This window comes from Dreissena polymorpha, chromosome 10 (assembly GCF_020536995.1).
Source record: "Dreissena polymorpha isolate Duluth1 chromosome 10, UMN_Dpol_1.0, whole genome shotgun sequence".
In the NCBI taxonomy this organism is placed as follows: domain Eukaryota; kingdom Metazoa; phylum Mollusca; class Bivalvia; order Myida; family Dreissenidae; genus Dreissena; species Dreissena polymorpha.
The window spans coordinates 27,127,459-27,146,442 of NC_068364.1; the positions used below are offsets into that span (position 1 = coordinate 27,127,459).

At 37.9% G+C, this 18,984-nt stretch overlaps 2 protein-coding genes across 3 annotated transcripts in view; both read left to right on the plus strand.

The window, feature by feature from the left end:
• LOC127847297 (dnaJ homolog subfamily C member 7-like) overlaps window positions 1–18,984 on the plus strand; it is a 186,099-nt gene that overhangs the window by 61,621 nt on the left and 105,494 nt on the right. The gene's annotated exons all lie outside the window — the stretch shown is intronic.
• LOC127847292 (uncharacterized) lies at window positions 12,465–16,235 on the plus strand. 2 transcript variants are annotated; one of them, XM_052379126.1, is made up of 3 exons: window positions 12,465–13,023; window positions 13,466–14,481; window positions 15,385–16,235. In XM_052379126.1, exons 1-3 carry the CDS (start codon window positions 12,689–12,691, stop codon window positions 15,735–15,737), a joined length of 1,704 nt encoding a protein of 567 aa, XP_052235086.1. In that variant the 5' UTR covers window positions 12,465–12,688; the 3' UTR covers window positions 15,738–16,235. The 2 variants fall into 2 exon arrangements, with proteins under 2 accessions (XP_052235086.1, XP_052235087.1); XM_052379127.1 differs by having other exon boundaries at window positions 13,466–14,469.

Here is an 18,984-nt window from a genome sequence, read left to right on the forward strand (position 1 = left end):
GTGTAGTTGATATGGTGTCCGCCTATATCACCATAGTGTAGTTGATATGGTGTCTGCCTAGCTATCGGGAGGTCACAGGTTTGATCCCCACTGTGGGAGCGTTCTTTAGATTACCCCCATAGACACCAAGTATAGTGTAGTTGATATGGTGTCCGCCTATATCACCATAGTGTAGTTGATATGGTGTCTGCCTAGCTATCGGGAGGTCACAGGTTTGATCCCCACTGTGGGAGCGTTCTTTAGATTACCCCCATAGACAACAAGTACTGGTTAACTTATAATATCACCATAGTGTAGTTGATATGGTGTCCACCTATATCACCATAGTGTAGTTGATATGGTGTCTGCCTAGCGAACGGGAGGTCATGGGTTCGATCCCCGCTGTGGGAGCGTTCTTTAGATTACCCCCATAGACACCAAGTATAGTGTAGTTGATATGGTGACCGCCTAGCGATCGGGAGGTCACAGGTTTGATCCCCACTGTGGGAGCGTTCTTTAGATTACCCCCATAGACACCAAGTATAGTGTAGTTGATATGGTGTCCGCCTATATCACCATAGTGTAGTTGATATGGTGTCCGCCTAGCGATCGGGAGTTCACAGGTTTGATCCCCACTGTGGGAGCGTTTTTTAAATTACCCCCATAGACACCAAGTATAGTGTAGTTGATATGGTGTCCGCCTATATCACCATAGTGTAGTTGATATGGTGTACCTATATCACCATAGTGTAGTTGATATGGTGTCCGCCTAGCGATCGGGAGGTCACAGGTTTGATCCCCACTGTGGGAGCGTTCTTTAGATTACCCCCATAGACACCAAGTATAGTGTAGTTGATATGGTGTCCGCCTAGCTAACGGGAGGTCACAGGTTTGATCCCCACTGTGGGAGCGTTCTTTAGATTACCCCCATAGACACCAAGTATAGTGTAGTTGATATGGTGTCTGCCTATATCACCATAGTGTAGTTGATATGGTGTCCGCCTATATCACCATAGTGTAGTTGATATGGTGTCCGCCTAGCTATCAGGAGGTCACAGGTTTGATCCACACTGTGGGAGCGTTCTTTAGATTACCCCCATAGACACCAAGTATAGTGTAGTTGATATGGTGTCTGCCTAGCTATCGGGAGGTCACAGGTTGATCCCCACTGTGGGAGCGTTCTTTTGATTACCCCAATAGACACCAAGTACTGGTTAACTTATGATATCACCATAGTGTAGTTGATATGGTGTCTGCCTAGCGATCAGGAGGTCACAGGTTTGATCTCCACTGTGGGAGCGTTCTTTAGATTACCCCCATAGACACCAAGTATAGTGTAGTTGATATGGTGTCTGCCTATATCACCATAGTGTAGTTGATATGGTGTCCGCCTAGCGATCGGGAGGTCACAGGTTTGATCCCCACTGTTGGAGCGTTCTTTAGATTACCCCCATAGACACCAAGTATAGTGTAGTTGATATGGTGTCTGCCTATATCACCATAGTGTAGTTGATATGGTGTCCACCTAGCTATCACAGGTCACAGGTTTGATCCCCACTGTGGGAGCGTTCTTTAGATTACCCCCATAGACACCAAGTACTGGTTAACTTATAATATCACCATAGTGTAGTTGATATGGTGTCTGCCTAGCGATCGGGAGGTCACAGGTTTGATCCCCACTGTGGGAGCGTTCTTTAGATTACCCCCATAGACACCAAGTATAGTGTAGTTGATATGGTGTCCGCCTATATCACCATAGTGTAGTTGATATGGTGTCTGCCTAGCGATCGGGAGGTCACAGGTTTGATCCCCACTGTCAGAGCGTTCTTTAGATTACCCCCATAGACACCAAGTACTGGTTAACTTATAATATCACCATAATGTAGTTGATATGGTGTCTGCCTATATCACCATAGTGTAGTTGATATGGTGTCTGCCTATATCACCATAGTGTAGTTGATATGGTGTCTGTCTATATCACCATAGTGTAGATATGGTGTCGGCCTATATCACCATAGTGTAGTTGATATGGTGTCCACCTAGCGATCGGGAGTTCACAGGTTTGATCCTCACTGTGGGAGCGTTCTTTAGATTACCCCCATAGACACCAAGTATAGTGTAGTTGATATGGTGTCTGCCTATATCACCATAGTGTAGTTGATATGGTGTCTGCCTAGCTATCGGGAGGTCACAGGTTTGATCCCCACTGTGGGAGCGTTCTTTAGATTACCCCCATAGACACCAAGTATAGTGTAGTTGATATGGTGTCCGCCTATATCACCATAGTGTAGTTGATATGGTGTCTGCCTATATCACCATAGTGTAGTTGATATGGTGTCCGTCTATATCACCATAGTGTAGTTGATATGGTGTCCGTCTATATCACCATAGTGTAGTTGATATGGTGTCCGTCTATATCACCATAGTGTAGTTGATATGGTGTCGGCCTATATCACCATAGTGTAGTTGATATGGTGTCCACCTATCGATCGGGAGTTCACAGGTTTGATCCTCACTGTGGGAGCGTTCTTTAGATTACCCCCATAGACACCAAGTATAGTGTAGTTGATATGGTGTCTGCCTATATCACCATAGTGTAGTTGATATGGTGTCTGCCTATATCACCATAGTGTAGTTGATATGGTGTCCACCTATATCACCATAGTGTAGTTGATATGGTGTCCGCCTAGCGATCGGGAGGTCACAGGTTCGATCCCCACCGTCGGAGCGTTCTTAAGATCTCCCTCAAAGACACCCAAGTACTGGTACTAGGCCCAGGAAATGGACTCGAGAGCGTTTCTATAAGCCTGAGGCTGTCCATGCCATTGAGCTAAAATAAATCTATAGGTTTAAACTTAAACTAACCAAGTTCCAACAGGTGTAAACAAATTATAGAAGGAACCAAGTTCCAACAGGTGTTAACAAATTTTAAAAGGAACCGTTCCAACAGGTGTAAACAAATTATAGTAGGAACCACTGCTGCTATAGATTTGAGTCATGTTCTGAGAAAACAGGCTTAATATACATTTGTATGAAGTTTTGTCCCGAATTAGCAACTGCAGTCTCCACAAGCCAATCGGAGACAGTATTTTCGCTTAAACAAAGTCACTTCTTGTCAGACGAGTCCCCAACTTTTTTATGAAAATATTAGGTAAATTTTCCCATCATTTAATCATGGAGATACTGTAACGATCGGTCATTTTGGATATATATAGGTACTAGTATTCAATTGTGATTCGAGTTACTAGTAATAATGATCAGGGTATCAAAATGTGTAATATCCGTGTGCACACCTTGAATTCATCCGCATTAAAACATTTCATGTTGGCTAAAGATACCAGCTGGAACTACAGACAAACAGCAACAAAGTACAAAAGCAGTCTAAATCGACACCAAAATGACATTGACTCTCAGTTAGCGCAGTGGTTAGTACACAGGCCTCTTACACGAACAACACCAGATGTCAGAATCATTTGATTTGAGTTGATAGTCACCACACTGGACATGTGGGGTTTCCTCCGGGAAATAAGAGACCTGCCAAAACCATTTTCGAACACATCAAATATATCATTAGAACAAATGTTCTGATTACGTTACATTAAGATTGTACTACACATGTGACTTTTAGAGTGTTAACAAGTTGTTACAAAAGCCATATAAGGAAAAATGCTCCGCCCCCTTGTGGCCATGTTTTTCAACCGACCGGGACCATTTTGGAACTAATCCAAGATATCAGTGGGACAAATCTTCAGAAGAATATTCATAAGATCGAACAATAAATGTGGACTCTAGAGTGTTAACAAGGTGTTACTATAGCATTATTTAGCCGTATGCAGAAAAATGCCCCGCCCCCTTGCGGCCATGTTTGTCAAGCAATCGTAAACATTTTCAAACTAGTCCAAGATATAATGTGGACAAATCTTCTGACCAAGTTTCATGATGATCGGACAATAAATGTGGCCTCTAGTGTGTTAACAATGTTTTACTATAGCCATATAAGGAAAATGCCCCGCCTCCTGGCGGCCATGCTTTTCAACCAACCAGAACCATTTTCAAACGCGTCTAAGATATCATTGAGATAAATCTTCTGACCAAGTTTCATGAAGATCGGACAACACATTTTGCCTGTAGAGTGTTAACAATATTTTACTATAGCCATGTAAGGAAAAATGCCGAGCCTCCTGGCGGGAATGCTTTTCAACCAACCTGAACTATTTTCAAACTCGTCCAAGATATCATTGAGGACAATCCTCTGACCAAGTTTCATGAAGATCGGACTATACATGTGACCTCTAGAGTGTTAAAAAGGCAAATGTGGACGCCGCACGACACACAACGCACGACGGACAAAAGGAGATCACAAAAGCTAACCATGAGCACATTGTGCTCAGGTGAGCTAAAATACCAGGAGAATATCCTGATTGTGTGTGTGCCTAATAACAAGACCTTCCATGAAGATATTTTAATTTAATACTGGATATCATGTTGCACTGCATGTCACCAAAATTTCAAACATTTTCTTGTATTTATGTTCTGTTCATTCGGTTTTTATACACGGGACATGGTTTGGTCGAGTAATGGTATAGCACTTCGTATTGTGAAGAAAGAAACGGTGGATTATTAAAAAAAACGATTAAATTCTTTTAATAATCAGCATGAATTGGATGATCAGTACATATTTCAACAAAATAAAAAAGACTTGTAAATACATCAAGAACGTTCTTACTTTTCAAATTTAACGTTCAATATATCGATTAATGTTACAACATGTTACATTTAAGTTTACTTACGTATTTGAGAAAATTTAAATGTTTCAAGAGTCGGATGCCAAATTTTCATGGCATTTCATTAACCGATCACCTCAATGACCACGGCACTTCTATTCCCGATTAGTCGACACTTTTTACCAGATATAACACACTTTTTTAAGTGAATCATAAATGCAGAATTCGCCGTGGAAAACTGTTATAGTAAGCCGACAATGCATAAAAATGTATGTACTGGAGTAAATTCAAAACGAATTACCGAAACATTTTCTCATCCCTTTGAAATATGGAAGCGGACAACGACAACGAGCGAGGCATGGTATTGTAATGCGCATGGGGGGTTAGAGGTTTAAGGTAAGGGTTAAGATTTGGGTTAGGGGTCGGGTTTGGGTTAAGGTAAGCCTTAACCCATACCTTAACCCTAAACCGACCCCTAACACTAACCATAACCTAACCATAACCCAGGGTTAACCCCCCTACACCATGCCTCGCTCGTTGTAATTGTCCTCTTCCCTTTGGAATATGATTATGATTTTGTGTAATGAGAAAATAATTCAATATGTCTGATGAGTACTGTCTATATGACCATATATTTTCCAGTTTTCGAGTCACCCAACCGCCGGATCTTCGCATTGTACACGAGCTTAAACAATTTTAACTAACGTTCCTTGTAGAGAAACGGTTTATCTAACGCATGTATAATTGTGCCCTTATAAAGGTATTAAAGGGATCTTTTCACGCTTTGGTAAATTGACAAAATTGAAAAAAGTTGTTTCAGATTCGCAAATTTTCGTTTTAGTTATGATATTTGTGAGGAAACAGTAATACTGAACATTTACCATGCTCTAATATAGCCATTATATGCATCTTTTGACGATTTTAAAACCTAAAAATTATAAAGCGTTGCAACGCGAAACGATTGAATAATTTGGTGAGTTCTGTTTTTGTCGTTAGATTTTGTGAAACTACGAAGATTGCTTATATAAGGTATAAAATACGTACAAATATGTACTCGGCGGAATAGCTCAGTAGGTTAAAGCGTTTTTACTTCAGGACTCTGGCAGGACTCCACGGATCACTGGTTCGAAACCTGCTCCGGGCAATGTTCTTTTCCTTTTTTTAATTTTATTCTTGATTTTTTACTGGAGCTTTTACGATCCAATGTTTACAATTATCAATATAAAGCATTTAATGAATAAGTTAAAAAATGCCAAAATCTGTGAAAAGGCCCCTTTAAGGTCATTATATATTAGATAGCTTGACATGAAACATCACTCTGCTACAACTGTTACCTAAAGATAAATATCAGCAGCGATGCAGCTCCGCAATTCTTTTAACTCGACCAGTAAAGTGATTTAGGATCATGTGAATCGCACTTCGAGCTTACGTTATCATTGTGTAAAAGTAAGTGCTCCCTATAGGCAGAGCGCAAGATAAAGGTCGTTTTCAATTATCTTATTAATTTTGTGGCTACGCATTAGTATTGTCTTGATGATGCGATTCTAATGAGCACCAACGACATCATATTTTATGAAGAACAAAGGTGTATTTGCCTCTTAAAGACCCATTCGCTCCCGTTATTTAGAGCCCTGCTATAAGTGAAATTAAACACGATCTTGTTGATCCACATGATCCGTTGTATTTTCATCTCTCTAAATCTCAGGTTACCACTAAAAAACAAGTTCATTATGTAGACAATTATTTCCGGTCGTCACTTCAAATATATTTCTTCAGAAAAAAAAAACATTTTTAATTTTATTTTAAAGTTGTAATTATAATATTAATATTATTAATTAATTAATAGTAAGGTGATTTTTGAAAACGAACAACGCAATTGGTTATATTTCACATGTGTTTGTAATTAGGTTATGCATAGATTCCCAATGTGTCGCGCTTGACTATGCACATTGATTCGCACTTCAAAATGTTTGGTAAGAATAGCCATGCCATACACAAATGCATTTCAGGTAGAAGGTAAGTACAACTCGGTTATCAAAGTGCCGATTTTGTTGAAAGTCTCTGTTATCCGAAGTGTCCTTTATCGGGAATTAAAGTGTCTGCAACTCCGTGAATACCTGCTATTAAAACAAGCCATATCTTCGTTCACATTTCAGTGAATACTATCAAAATTTCAGCATTTGAAGCACAGTGATTACTCTTCATGCTGAAATATCAAACAACTTTTTGTAATATTTCTAAGTTGTTTTATTTTATTGAAATGTATACTGTTCATCCAGAGCATGTTGTTTTCCAACAGAATTTTCTATTTTGGGTGGAAAAATCTACCATTCTTCCGTGATTTTTTTTCTTCCCAATAGAAAAGGATACACCATTTATAAACTCAACCGTGATCGTTGTCTAAAAAACTAATTTTTAGGATATAACTTTAAGAAAAACTGAGGAACTTACCACTCGCGCGTGGCTTTTGTTATCTGTTATCGAAGCGCCATCTGTTATCAAAGTATCCGCATTACCAGCGTGTCGCTGTCTAGGGACCATTCTACTATTTGTCTGACTACTGATAGTATGTTTTGTTTCTGCTTTATGAACCACAAAAACATATTTAAAGTTCAATAACATTCTGTAGTAGTTATATAGTGTATATAAACTCAAAGCTGATTATGCATAACTTTAAACAAGAAACGCTATCATACCAAGCAACTATAGATGTTCAACCTTCTACAATTGTTCATATGATAGTTGAGTTTAATTAACTTTGCAAGTAATGTCAAAACATAAGCTATATACACACAATATTGAAGCAAAAAACCTCATTCCAAAGAAAACTTACTGAGTGGACACTGTTTTTTCAATTTCACAAACAGTCAGCTCGATCCTAATAGCCCCAAATGAAATCCGAACTGCATGTACCTTAATACATAATTACAGATAATTACTCAGTGAACCAGAGTTTCTAATGTAAGAAATATACAAGCCTCTCAGGCAAGATTAACCCATTTATGCCTAGCGTCCTGAAAAAAGGACTTTGCAAACAGCGTTGACCCCGTCTCATCTGGGTCTGCGCTGTTTGCTTAAAGGAATTTCTGTAAGAAATATTCTTAATATAGAAATAGGTATACCAGACATCCCTACTTTTAGAAATAAATTGATCCAATTTAGAAGGATGGGAGAGTCCACTAGGCATAAATGGGTTAACATTCTGCAGATTATGTTCATGATTCAACACATTAAACATTACTATTTCAAAGCATTATGCTTACGCATAGTTCTTCAGGTTACAGTTACGCGTATCAGTTGACAAAATGAGAAATATCGAACTCAATATTCACTTAATATATCCGTCGGAGGTTCCAGAGATAGCCGATCTATCATGATTTGATACTCAGAAAATAAGCTAATTCCAAGCTCCAATAAAATGCATGCACACATATTGTATTTATCGCATGCTCCCTAAACAACATTTGTCGTGTATATCACAGGTAAAAATATACTTATTTCCATTTTGATATTTATGTCTTGCTTATTTTATTTAACTAAATGCAGCAAATTATAGTTAAGAATTGAGATTTTATTTTATTGGGATTAAATGAGTATTGACTACTGTTTCTAGAATCTTTATTATTTATCTAGAATGATGGAGATATCTGAAACATGGTATGAATGAAATGAAAACAGAATAAGATTATAGTGAGCAATACAATATACAGATAGTCATATAGTCATATTCCTCTTTCCCCTCTTGAGTCATTGGTATAGTCCTTTACTAATGGCTGGTTAAGTTGTGGGTTCAACGTTAACCCATTTATGCCAAGCGTCCTAAAAAAAGGACATTGCAAACAGCGTAGACCCAGATGAGACGCCGCATAATGCGGCGTCTCATCTGGGTCTGCGCTCTTTGCTTAAAGAAATTTCTGTAAGAAATATTCTAAATATAGAAATAAATATACCAGACACCCCTACTTTTGGAAATAAATTGATCCAATTTAGAAGGATGGGAGAGTCCACTGGGCATAAATGGGTTAAAAAAATAAAATTAACTGATTGCAATTGAACACTTGAACATTAAAGTGTTTTGCTACCTGCAAACTGAGATATACTTGTATACTTAAAATGTAAATGTTAGTTGAATACACATGACTAGAATATTGAAAAACAAGACAAGTGAACAATCATGGTGGGTCAAACTGGCCCGCACTCTGGGGATTATTATGCCCCGTTATCAAATGCACATAATCCTTTTATCCAAATTGAAGGTTCACGCGATCTTGATGAACGTCGTGGAGGTGTGGAAGTTGGCATCGCAACTGTAGGTGGTTCCGGTGTTGATGGTGCACGGTGTTGAGGCACTGGTTGAGGCGGAGCTACTGTCGTAGGAGCAGTTGGAGGGAGATGTTGATTGTCATGCGGGGTGTTCTGAAGATCAATAGCCATGTTATAGGGAAGCCTGGCATTTTCGGTTGGGGGTCCAGTATCGCCAATGTCCATATATGCGGGTAAAGGAACAGGAATTATTGGCTGAAGAGGCGACAGAGACTGATGCGCGGGTATGGATACGCCCTGCATATCAGTGGGAATCGTCTGTCGAGCCGGGGGTGGATACACAGGTGTATAACTGCGCAGGAACTTCCTGTTGCGTAGGTTAACTCGTCCTGAGCCGTCCACTCGTATTGCATATTGGTCGAATTGACGAACTTCAAAAACCTGTCCTGTTTTGTCCCATTTTAATGGGTAACGACCAGTCTGATTTTGAATCCTAACAAAGTCGCCAATTTTAAGTGGTGGCAAGCGCCGGGAATGTTCAGATAGACGTTACCCGACCTTCATATGTCTATTTCTAAGAGCAGCTTCCCGTAGGTTTAAGGTGTCTTGCCATGTGTCATGCGGTAAGTAGCGGCCTGGGAGAATGGGTATGAAGTCCTTTACGGCACGACCAAAAACACACATAGCTTGTGAAAGTTTTGTATCACGGTCGGGGGTGTTCCGGTACTGTAGGATAGCCCGTTAAAAGCATCAGTGTTGAACTCGCCATTTGGTCCAGTGTTTTCAGTGAGCATCCGTTTTACTGTTTTGACACCAACCTCCGCTCTACAATTACTGTGAGGGTATGTTATTTAAATTGTCCAGTCAAAAGACGTAAAAATGTAGTTAACATATAATTTCCAATGTTTTGATAAAGGCATTATGCCGAAATGTCAATTAAAGGAGTATAATCAGAGAGTTATAATTATTTAATATCCCTTCGGATAATTCAACCGAGCTATCACAAGATAGTTCACACACCAATGGTGTCGGGGGAGTATTCGGTTGAGATGGTGCCATTCTATTGCAGTGTGTACAATTCTTCCTTATATCAATTATGTCGGCAGTGATTCCTGGCCAGAATACTGATTGCTCCTCTCTGGATATTATCGATGGGACACCTTGGTGTGCAGAATGAAGCGATGCTAATATAGTCTGTCTCAGAGAAGGGGGAATCACCAGTCGATCTTTGTAAATAACAACACCGTCAACCGTAGATAGCTGGTCTCTAATCCCATAGAAGTTCTGTAGAAAAATTGGGAGATCAGAACGAGTATCTGGGACACCTGCCTCGATGATCTCTACTAATTGGTGCATGTTCTCGTCACTTGATGAAGCCATGCGCACTTTGTCCCACGTAACACATTTCAAGTTTTCAACCGAGCTGACGGCTGAAGAGTAGAGGTAGGATTCAGTTGCATTGGTGGTCCTGTCATAAGTGGTAAAGCCTGGTGTTCACATGTGTTAAATATACTTGATTTGTACCTGTTCAGAAGGTATTGTCGTAAGTCCATTACATGCTCCTCTGTGGCGGGGAATGGTAACTACGCTGGTATAGGAGGTGGGGGTTCGCGCTTAGGACAGCCACAAGTGTCGGAAATGGAGAACGTTGCCATTCATGGATTCACCCGAGAAACGTAGGATTGTAGCGCCGAGTATTTTTATACCCCTATTGTTTGCAGCATGCATTTTCATGGTTACATGTATAAAATTGTGTTCATTCACACCCAAGCGGTTCACAGCTCTGATTCCAGCAAGGCAACTTTGACAACTAGTATCTGCTATGGCATTCACTTACGCTTTCTTTGGTTTAGATGGGAAACTGGATTCATATCCAAGCGATTTGTAGTCATCAAGCGCACTTTCTGCTAAGAGCTTTATTTGGGGTTGAAGTTTTGATGCACGTCTTGTCCATTAATCCGAGGTCATCGTATACGTGGTGGTCTAAGACGAGAACGTTGTCATTGTAGCACGAATCGTAATTGTTGGCTGAGCACAATGAATCAACGACGGCACCTTCATATTCAGTAGATTGTCTCTTTGAGGAGGATCTGCACATTGATGCAAGGTGGTGTAAGCGTTTGCATTTTGTGCATGTTTGTCCGTAGGCTGAGCATACCTTTTGGCGAACAGAGCAAGGGCTCGTACACCATGGCCACCCTTGCCGCAATATGAGCATAGGTCACGCTGATCAAGTTTCTTTGGTTGTTCTTGATTTTTATCATGGAGGCGAGTTTTGTTACGATGATATGAGCTAACAGCCTCAGCACCCTGGGAGTGAATTAACTTAGAAGCAGAACGCTTCCCAGATTCTTTAGCGTCAACAAATCTGAAAACTTCCTCAAGACTCATGTTTTGGTTCTCTGCGCCAAATAAGTCAAGTTGTATCTCATGATCGTATAGTCCACGATAAGCGCATCACGTAACACAGCATCAGTGTAATTAACATTAACCAATTTGGCTACAGTGAGAACACTCCAAAGTGAATTTGCATACCCCAGCCTGTCCACGAAGTCTTGCTCCATATGCCCGATCTGTTTCTTCACGATCTTGTGACATTTTGTTCAATATTACTCGAGCGACAATTGTGTTTTCTTCCCGAACTGCTCATTGTCTAATTGCCACTAAGACGTCCTTTTCTGGCTTTTCATTTAGGGAGCCACCTTGAGTACGCGTGAGGTCCTTGTGCAAGTTCTCATCACAACATTCAAGGAGCTGAATAATGAGTTCCTTGTGGCTTCTTTTTAGTCATTCCACCGGCTCTCAAAATATGTCCACTCCTCACTGGTCCCTGCTAATGTGATAGAAGGGCGTCTAACACGCTCAACCTTTCCTGATGTAGATGAGGAGAAGCTGTGACATGAAGCGTGTGTGGTAAGGAGTGCAGCTATGATTGGCGCCTCGTATTCAGGTGTCTCGTAAACACAGCCTGGTATTGGACACTTTACTTGTGGCATCTTGGAACGTAGTTGAAGACAGCAAAGTAAATTATATCTCCATCATAAATGAGTATTGACTATTGTTTCTAGAATCTTTATTGTTCATCCAGAATGATAGAGATATATGAAACATGGTATGAATGAAATGAAAACAGAATGAGATTATAATGAGCAATACAATATACAGATAGTCATATTCCTCTAAGGATTTTATTGTATTTATTATATTGTAAATTGTACAGGATTAATTGGTATGTTAACAATTATGTAGAAGTAATTGTTGGACCGCTGGTTTATACATTTATTTTTTCATGACAAGTTCATTAATTAAAGCTAGATTTGAGCAGAGACGTAGATACGTGTCTGATTTAAGTTATAAATTGGGATTCAAGTGATTACAGTTAAAAATACTTTCTGTTTATACCCGTGTTATCTTGTTCACTAAAACTAACTGTTATCGTTGCTCTATTGATTAAACACAGCCTTAAGTTGAGATATTTCTTTTTGTGTGCCCAAAATAAACTCACCACAAACTGAAGGTGTCATCTTACCCGACTGTTCACGTGACAGTTAAAATAGTTTGTTCATTGAAGTTTTAACCTTCAAATCAACTTGAGTTTTATATTTGTTTGATAGTGGTAGGTTTGGTGCAACTTGTTTACGACTGCCGGCAGTGGTTAGATGTGCTTGATTTGTTCAACTATTTAATTTAGCCGACAGTACTTGTAAAACTCTTTCAGTAAAATGGCAACCTTTTCACAATCCACCTTCGACAAGGGATCTGACATTGTCCAAGACTTCTTGTGCTCGAATTGTGAAGAAAAGAAACTGGATAATACAGCTGATTTCTACTGTGACATTTGTGTAAAGTTTTACTGTGGAAAATGTATTGGCATGCACAGACAGTTGTTTACAAAACATGCCCCGTTTGGAAGGGGAGATATGAAGAAATGGCCAGTGACCAAAATGGTGGAAGATTTTCTACTGAAATGTGATGTCCATAAAGATAAAAAACTTGAAATGGTTTGTTCTGAACACAGTGAGCTGTGCTGCACAAGTTGTGCATTCCTTAATCACAGGTATATTTTTAACTTTACTTAAATTAAAAAACAGGCAGGTTAAGAAACAAATGTAGGTTTTTCAAACTTATTTTCAAGGAAGTCAAATTATTAGCAAAAAAAAATCAATTTTATAATATCATCACAAGATTTGTTATTTCAAGAAACAATAAATTTGTTCATGTACAATAATTATAAAAAGACTGAGTTTTAAGCTAACTTTCAGATGTTGAAGTCTAGCCGATGTAATAAATATAACGTAATGCTATGTGACTACATGTTTATTCATTCATACCCAAGCTACAAGTGTACAACAATATATGAAGAATAATCATATAAATGTATATACTCTTTCTCATTCTGATTTTATCTAAGTATTTTTAGATTCCAACGATACAATCTTTCACATAATAAGTATGTAAGTATTTTAAACAATTTTAAGTGTTTTTCTATCTTCTTTTAGACACTGCCAGAAGGCAACTATATCCGATATTATAAAAAGTCAGTCTAAAGACCTACAACAACTGTCAGTTTTTAATGAAACTATTCTGAAAGAATTAAAGAAGCTTCAAGACGACCAGGAGGCTAGCATTAGGTCTGTGCAAAGTTCATATGATGAGCAGTTACACAAGATACAGGAAACTCGTCGAGAGATAAATGCAGCCTTAAACGCTATTGAACAGAAGACACTGAATGAAATGAAAGATACTCTAACCAAACTGCAAGCGTCTTCCAAAAGAGATGTTGACAAATGCATCATGCTAAGGGATGAATTGACACAACTTCGAGACGCCATACAGGACATTAGTGATACAAGCAATCTGGAACTATCCTTTATAGCCACCAGGAAATGCGAGGACAAAATAGAACAGTCGGAAATTTTTCTGAAGAAGAACTCTCTTCAGGATAAATTGTATGTAACATTCCAGCCTAACAATGAAATTGTACAATACTTGTCCAAACTGTCTGGTCTTGGGAGGATAGAACACAGTACCCAGACATTGAGGGTACAAGAGAATCCAAACAAGGTAATCACTGTGCAGGGGAAGTCAGTACACAATGTGAAATTTTCAAGTGATTTAAAGGAATGCAATATCTTAGCCATCCTTGTTCTCCCAGACAGACAGCTCCTGATTGCAGACAACAATAATAAAAATGTCAAGCTTCTTAACCAGGAGTACCAGGGCGTAAGTCACTGGAGTTCGACTGCCGGACCATATGATATGTGCCTGATTGCACCGAGAGAGGTGGCTGTGACTGTGAATGATACTCGTAAGAACATACATGAGGTCCATTTCATCACAGTCAGTTACAGGAAGCTGTTGCAAGGAAGAAAACTTCAGTTACTACATAGATGTAACGGTATTGCCTTCCATCAGGCAGACCTGTATATTACTTCTGATACTGCTCTGTTCAAGTATACATTGAATGGGAAACTTGTCAGCAAGATGTATGAGGATACATCAGGTGATTATACAGGTTAGAATCATAGTTAATTAATATTGATACCCTTATGAATAAAAAGTTATAGAATGATTCATCAGTTTATTATATTAGCCGCAGTAAAAAATACAATTTCATTTTTGGTTGATTAAGACATTCAATGCCTATGCCATGTCTAAAATATTGGGAATTCATTTAATTTCAATAACATACAATTCCATGGATTGGTAAAATAGGGCATATTTATTGGTTCTTATTGTTTTTATAATGTCTCATATAAGACAATATATGTTGAACATTTGATTATAAGGTTGAATGGACACCACAAAAATCTAGTAAAATTAAGGTCTGTTGAATAATATTGATTTCATAGTATGTCAATGGCGTTTGTTATTACTTAGTAGACACAGAGTTTTTTTCGATATCTGTTTGTAACCTGTGTTTTTTAGTTTTTGGTACATTTTTAATTTTCCGAAAATTAATATGAATTTATAATTTCAGCAACTGACTTTTGTAACTGGATACTGTATCAATTTCAGTAACACAAATAACTATAATTATTCTTTTGAATGAATTGGTCATGTAAAATGTGTTACTGTGTGTCAATGACATTATAACCATGTGTACATGTATGGGTAATGTATTATTAAAGCATGGAGTTACACCTTTACATATTCCTGTGCATATTGAATTATTTCTTTCTACGTTGCTCGTGAATACTTTAATTATTCAAACCTCAGTCACATACAAACATGTCAAACATTGAAAGAACACTATATACTGGAACAAAACTTCCTTCCACACAAAATACTTATTATTACTGGATTGTTTACATGTCCTAATAATTTGTTGTCATTTAACAACACATGATAAATTTGAGATGTGTTATTTAGTACTCTACATATAATTCAATATTTTTATCTTGCTCTTTTTTTGCAGTATACAGGTGTGCTGTGAGCCCCACAGGGGACAGGTTGTACATCACAAACAACTCCCAACACAAGCTCCTTACCCTGGCCAAGGATGGTTCAGTCCTGGCCACCTTCACTGACCCAGCACTACGAAGGCCAAATGTTGTAAATGTGACACCTGCAGGCCAGGTACTGGTCAGTGGATGGGCGTCCTACACTATCCTGCAGGTGGAGAGCGATGGCAAGAGGAAGCTGGCCACTCTTGCAACAAAGGAGGATGGATTGAAGGAACCCATGTCAGTCTGCTACAACAGACACACTGCGTTCTTCATTGTGGGTCTTTGTGATAACAGCAGTATTCTGGTGTTCAAAGTGCAATAGCATAATTCTACATGTATCTTGATTGATGATTCAGATTTTTTAATTTGCCATGTGATTGTGTTGTTGTGTGTAAGAACAATGTGTTATGATACCCGGTACTAAAACATCAGTTGTGTTTTGCAGGTGCATTTATTTCGTAAACCAATAAAAATAGCAGTATCCTGGTGTTCAAAGTACAATAGGGTAATTCTACATGTATCTTGACTTATAAATCAAATGATTTAAATTGCAATTGGATTGCATTGTTGTATGCAAGACTTGCAAGTACATTGTTTTATAATACCAAACATTTTAGTGTTTTTGCAGTAGCATTTATTTTGTAAACAAAACATGTCATAAGTTCAAAGAATGTTAAGAGTATCTGTTAACATTAGAACTGATATATAGTGTGTATTATTGTTTTATCTGTAACAATTGTTTCTGTTTCTCATTGACTTTATAAGTCGACATAAACTGCTGGTGAAAATATAAAAACAATCTAAGTTCAAAATATAGTGTCTCTCTAGCAGAGAGACGAAGCAAGATAGAGAAGGGAGATGAGAGAGGAGAGAGAGAGAGGCTGAGTGGAGCGACGGAGAGAGAGAGAGATAGATAGAGAGAGAGGAGAGAGATAGCGCGAAGAGAGATAGATATAGCTGCTATATGATACTCTCGATAGCTCGAGTCTCTCACTCGCTCTCATCTCTCCTCTCTCTCTCTCTCTATATATATATATAATATATATATATATATATATATATATATATATATATATATAGGTTTATGTCTACATGAAAATCAATTGAGATGTTGAGAATATTTTCCTCGATGAGACCTGAAGGAATAAATCGCCCAATTGGTGCAAACAGGTACCATGTGACATTTAATTCAAAACGGGACATGGTACTTTTTGCACCAATGGGTCGAACTGGTAATTCAGCATGGGCTAATATGAAACTTATAGAAAAGCAGCATTGCGTTTTGCAAAATGTAAACTAAGTTTAAAGGGTGAACTATTTGATAAAGTGTAGAAATGTTAAGCAGCTAAAACTAGTTTGACACACGTAGCTGTCGAAATCAAAAGATGTGTGCGTGCCCTTTAAATTTACCTGAGGGTTTATTCGTGAAAGATGTGCGCTCATATGTAACAATTAGCATGATATTGCATATTATACACTAAGACAAGCTTAGAATAATATAACGGCGAGGCTTGTCGAGCTGTTATTTTATTCCTGCCGAGCCTGATATATTACAAAATGATCGGGCAGCAACCTGTTTTTCTTTTTATCATACCTCTACGTCCCCGATTTTAAAGAAATAATGAAAAAATCGCTAAAAAGGTGCAGTTTTAGCGGGAAAGAAAAATACTTTTGTCGTTTGACGTGTTAATAATGACGTCATGAGCACGCGCGCTTAATATTTGTAAAAAATGTTTTTTTGCTGTTTGTGTTCCATTTTGTGTTTAAAATACATTACATCTTGGTATTATCAAAGTTTTTATTTTGTTGAATCTGATTCGATGTTACTAAAAATGAGTACTTTATAGTTGATTCCTAGTAATATGACCACCCTCCACACATGACTGATGGAAGAACATATAGGCCTATTATAGCGTATTGTTGTTACTTGCTGTTTCCTACCATGATATAATTATGAAAATTAATTTAAATTGTTTTTTATATTGACATTAAAACATTTAAAAGCAATGAGTTTTACATAGGCCGTCTTTCCAGCAGTGCACTTGTGCACTTTCTTTGAATGCAAAACATTATATCTGGCAGGGTAGCAAGGCCGGTGAGCAAAAGGCGTGTCTGTTAATCATTTTGTCAATGTTATCTTGTTTGCTTAGGCAAGACATATCTTTAAAAAGATAATTGATGGATGCATAAAGCATCATGCTACTGAGGAACAATTAAAAAGTGTGGCAAATCATTTATTCATTTTTTGTTGAAGACTGTATTTTATATAAATTTCACCACAGTAGAATTAATTTTGTTTTTATATAATATGAGAGTTCTTAGTTCCTTTATTTTCTTCAGTAACAACTGAATACTCAGTAAGTTTCTTTACTTTTTTTCTAAGCCTAACGAATAACTAAGGCAAATAATAACATAATTTTCCAACATACATCACATTCACACAAGAACTCATGGTAAAAACTCATGCTCAAACACTGTCGGCCCCTTATATACCATCCAATCCTGTCAATCAGAATGTTAATATTGACCAATCGTAGTCAAGTTGGCGCGCAGTCACTCCCTTGAAGTTATTGGTGCATAACCATAGGCGCTCAATGTCAATGACAATGTTGTTTGTTTTTATTTATTTATTTATTTTATAGTTACCCGTTGTTTATTATAATGCATACACATACTAAATTAATAAAAATCTTCTGACAAAACGTCTTCTTAAAAAAAGATAGTTCGACTATGTATGTATATTTGATGTCAATATCTATGTACATAGTCGAACTATCTTTTTGTAAGAAGATACATAATTTAGTATGTGTGTGCATTATAACAAACAACGGGAAACTAAAAAATAAATAAATTAAAAAAAACATTGTCATTGACATCGAGCACCTATGTGCATAACTGGCTATTGTTAGTCAAAAGTCTTTCGCCAATATGGTGAAATCTGCGCCACCAATATGATGAAATCTGCGCCACTGTATTGTTAAGAAAGAAAGTCAGTATGCGCCACTTCCTCAAGGTTAATTAAAGTACAAATGCAATTACATATACATTTGACTACACAAATAAAAATGAAACATAAAGCTCGTGAATTTCACGAAAAATTTCAAAAGTGGTATACAATTCTTTAGGGTTGGGAACTAATATTAGATTATTCTAATCTTCGGAAATCGGCTGAATGTGCAAATCAAAAATTCATTTTTAAAAAATTTCCTTTTTTTTGTAAAAAAAACTTCCAAAAAAACCTTTGTCTGTGAAACCCAATGCCCCGTACTGCGCTTTAAAGCCGCACCGCATCTATTTAAGAGAAAAAATAAGTCCAAGGCCTAAAATGCGCAAAAACTCAATGAATCGGAACAACACTCGCACTTCATCTGTAAGTCATGTAGGTGGACTCACATACTAAAAATCCGCTAAATAATTGACCAAATTTCGTTCAGTAACAACTCAATAGCTGAAAAGTGCAGCTATAAGTCGAAATTCCCAGTGTTCATGAGTCTCGTAAGCCAATTAGGTAGGAGTGCTGGGAAATGCTCCGTCTCCACACATATTGCAGGTACGGAAGGACTACATGA

Excerpts from the sequence above, each read along its gene's own strand:
- LOC127847292 (XM_052379126.1), top strand. The coding sequence starts at position 12,689 with ATGGCAACCTTTTCACAATCCACCTTCGACAAGGGATCTGACATTGTC. Across the intron at positions 13,024-13,465 it reads TGTGCATTCCTTAATCACAG|ACACTGCCAGAAGGCAACTA; the intron begins GTATATTTTTAA and ends ATCTTCTTTTAG. Across the intron at positions 14,482-15,384 it reads TACATCAGGTGATTATACAG|TATACAGGTGTGCTGTGAGC; the intron begins GTTAGAATCATA and ends CTTTTTTTGCAG.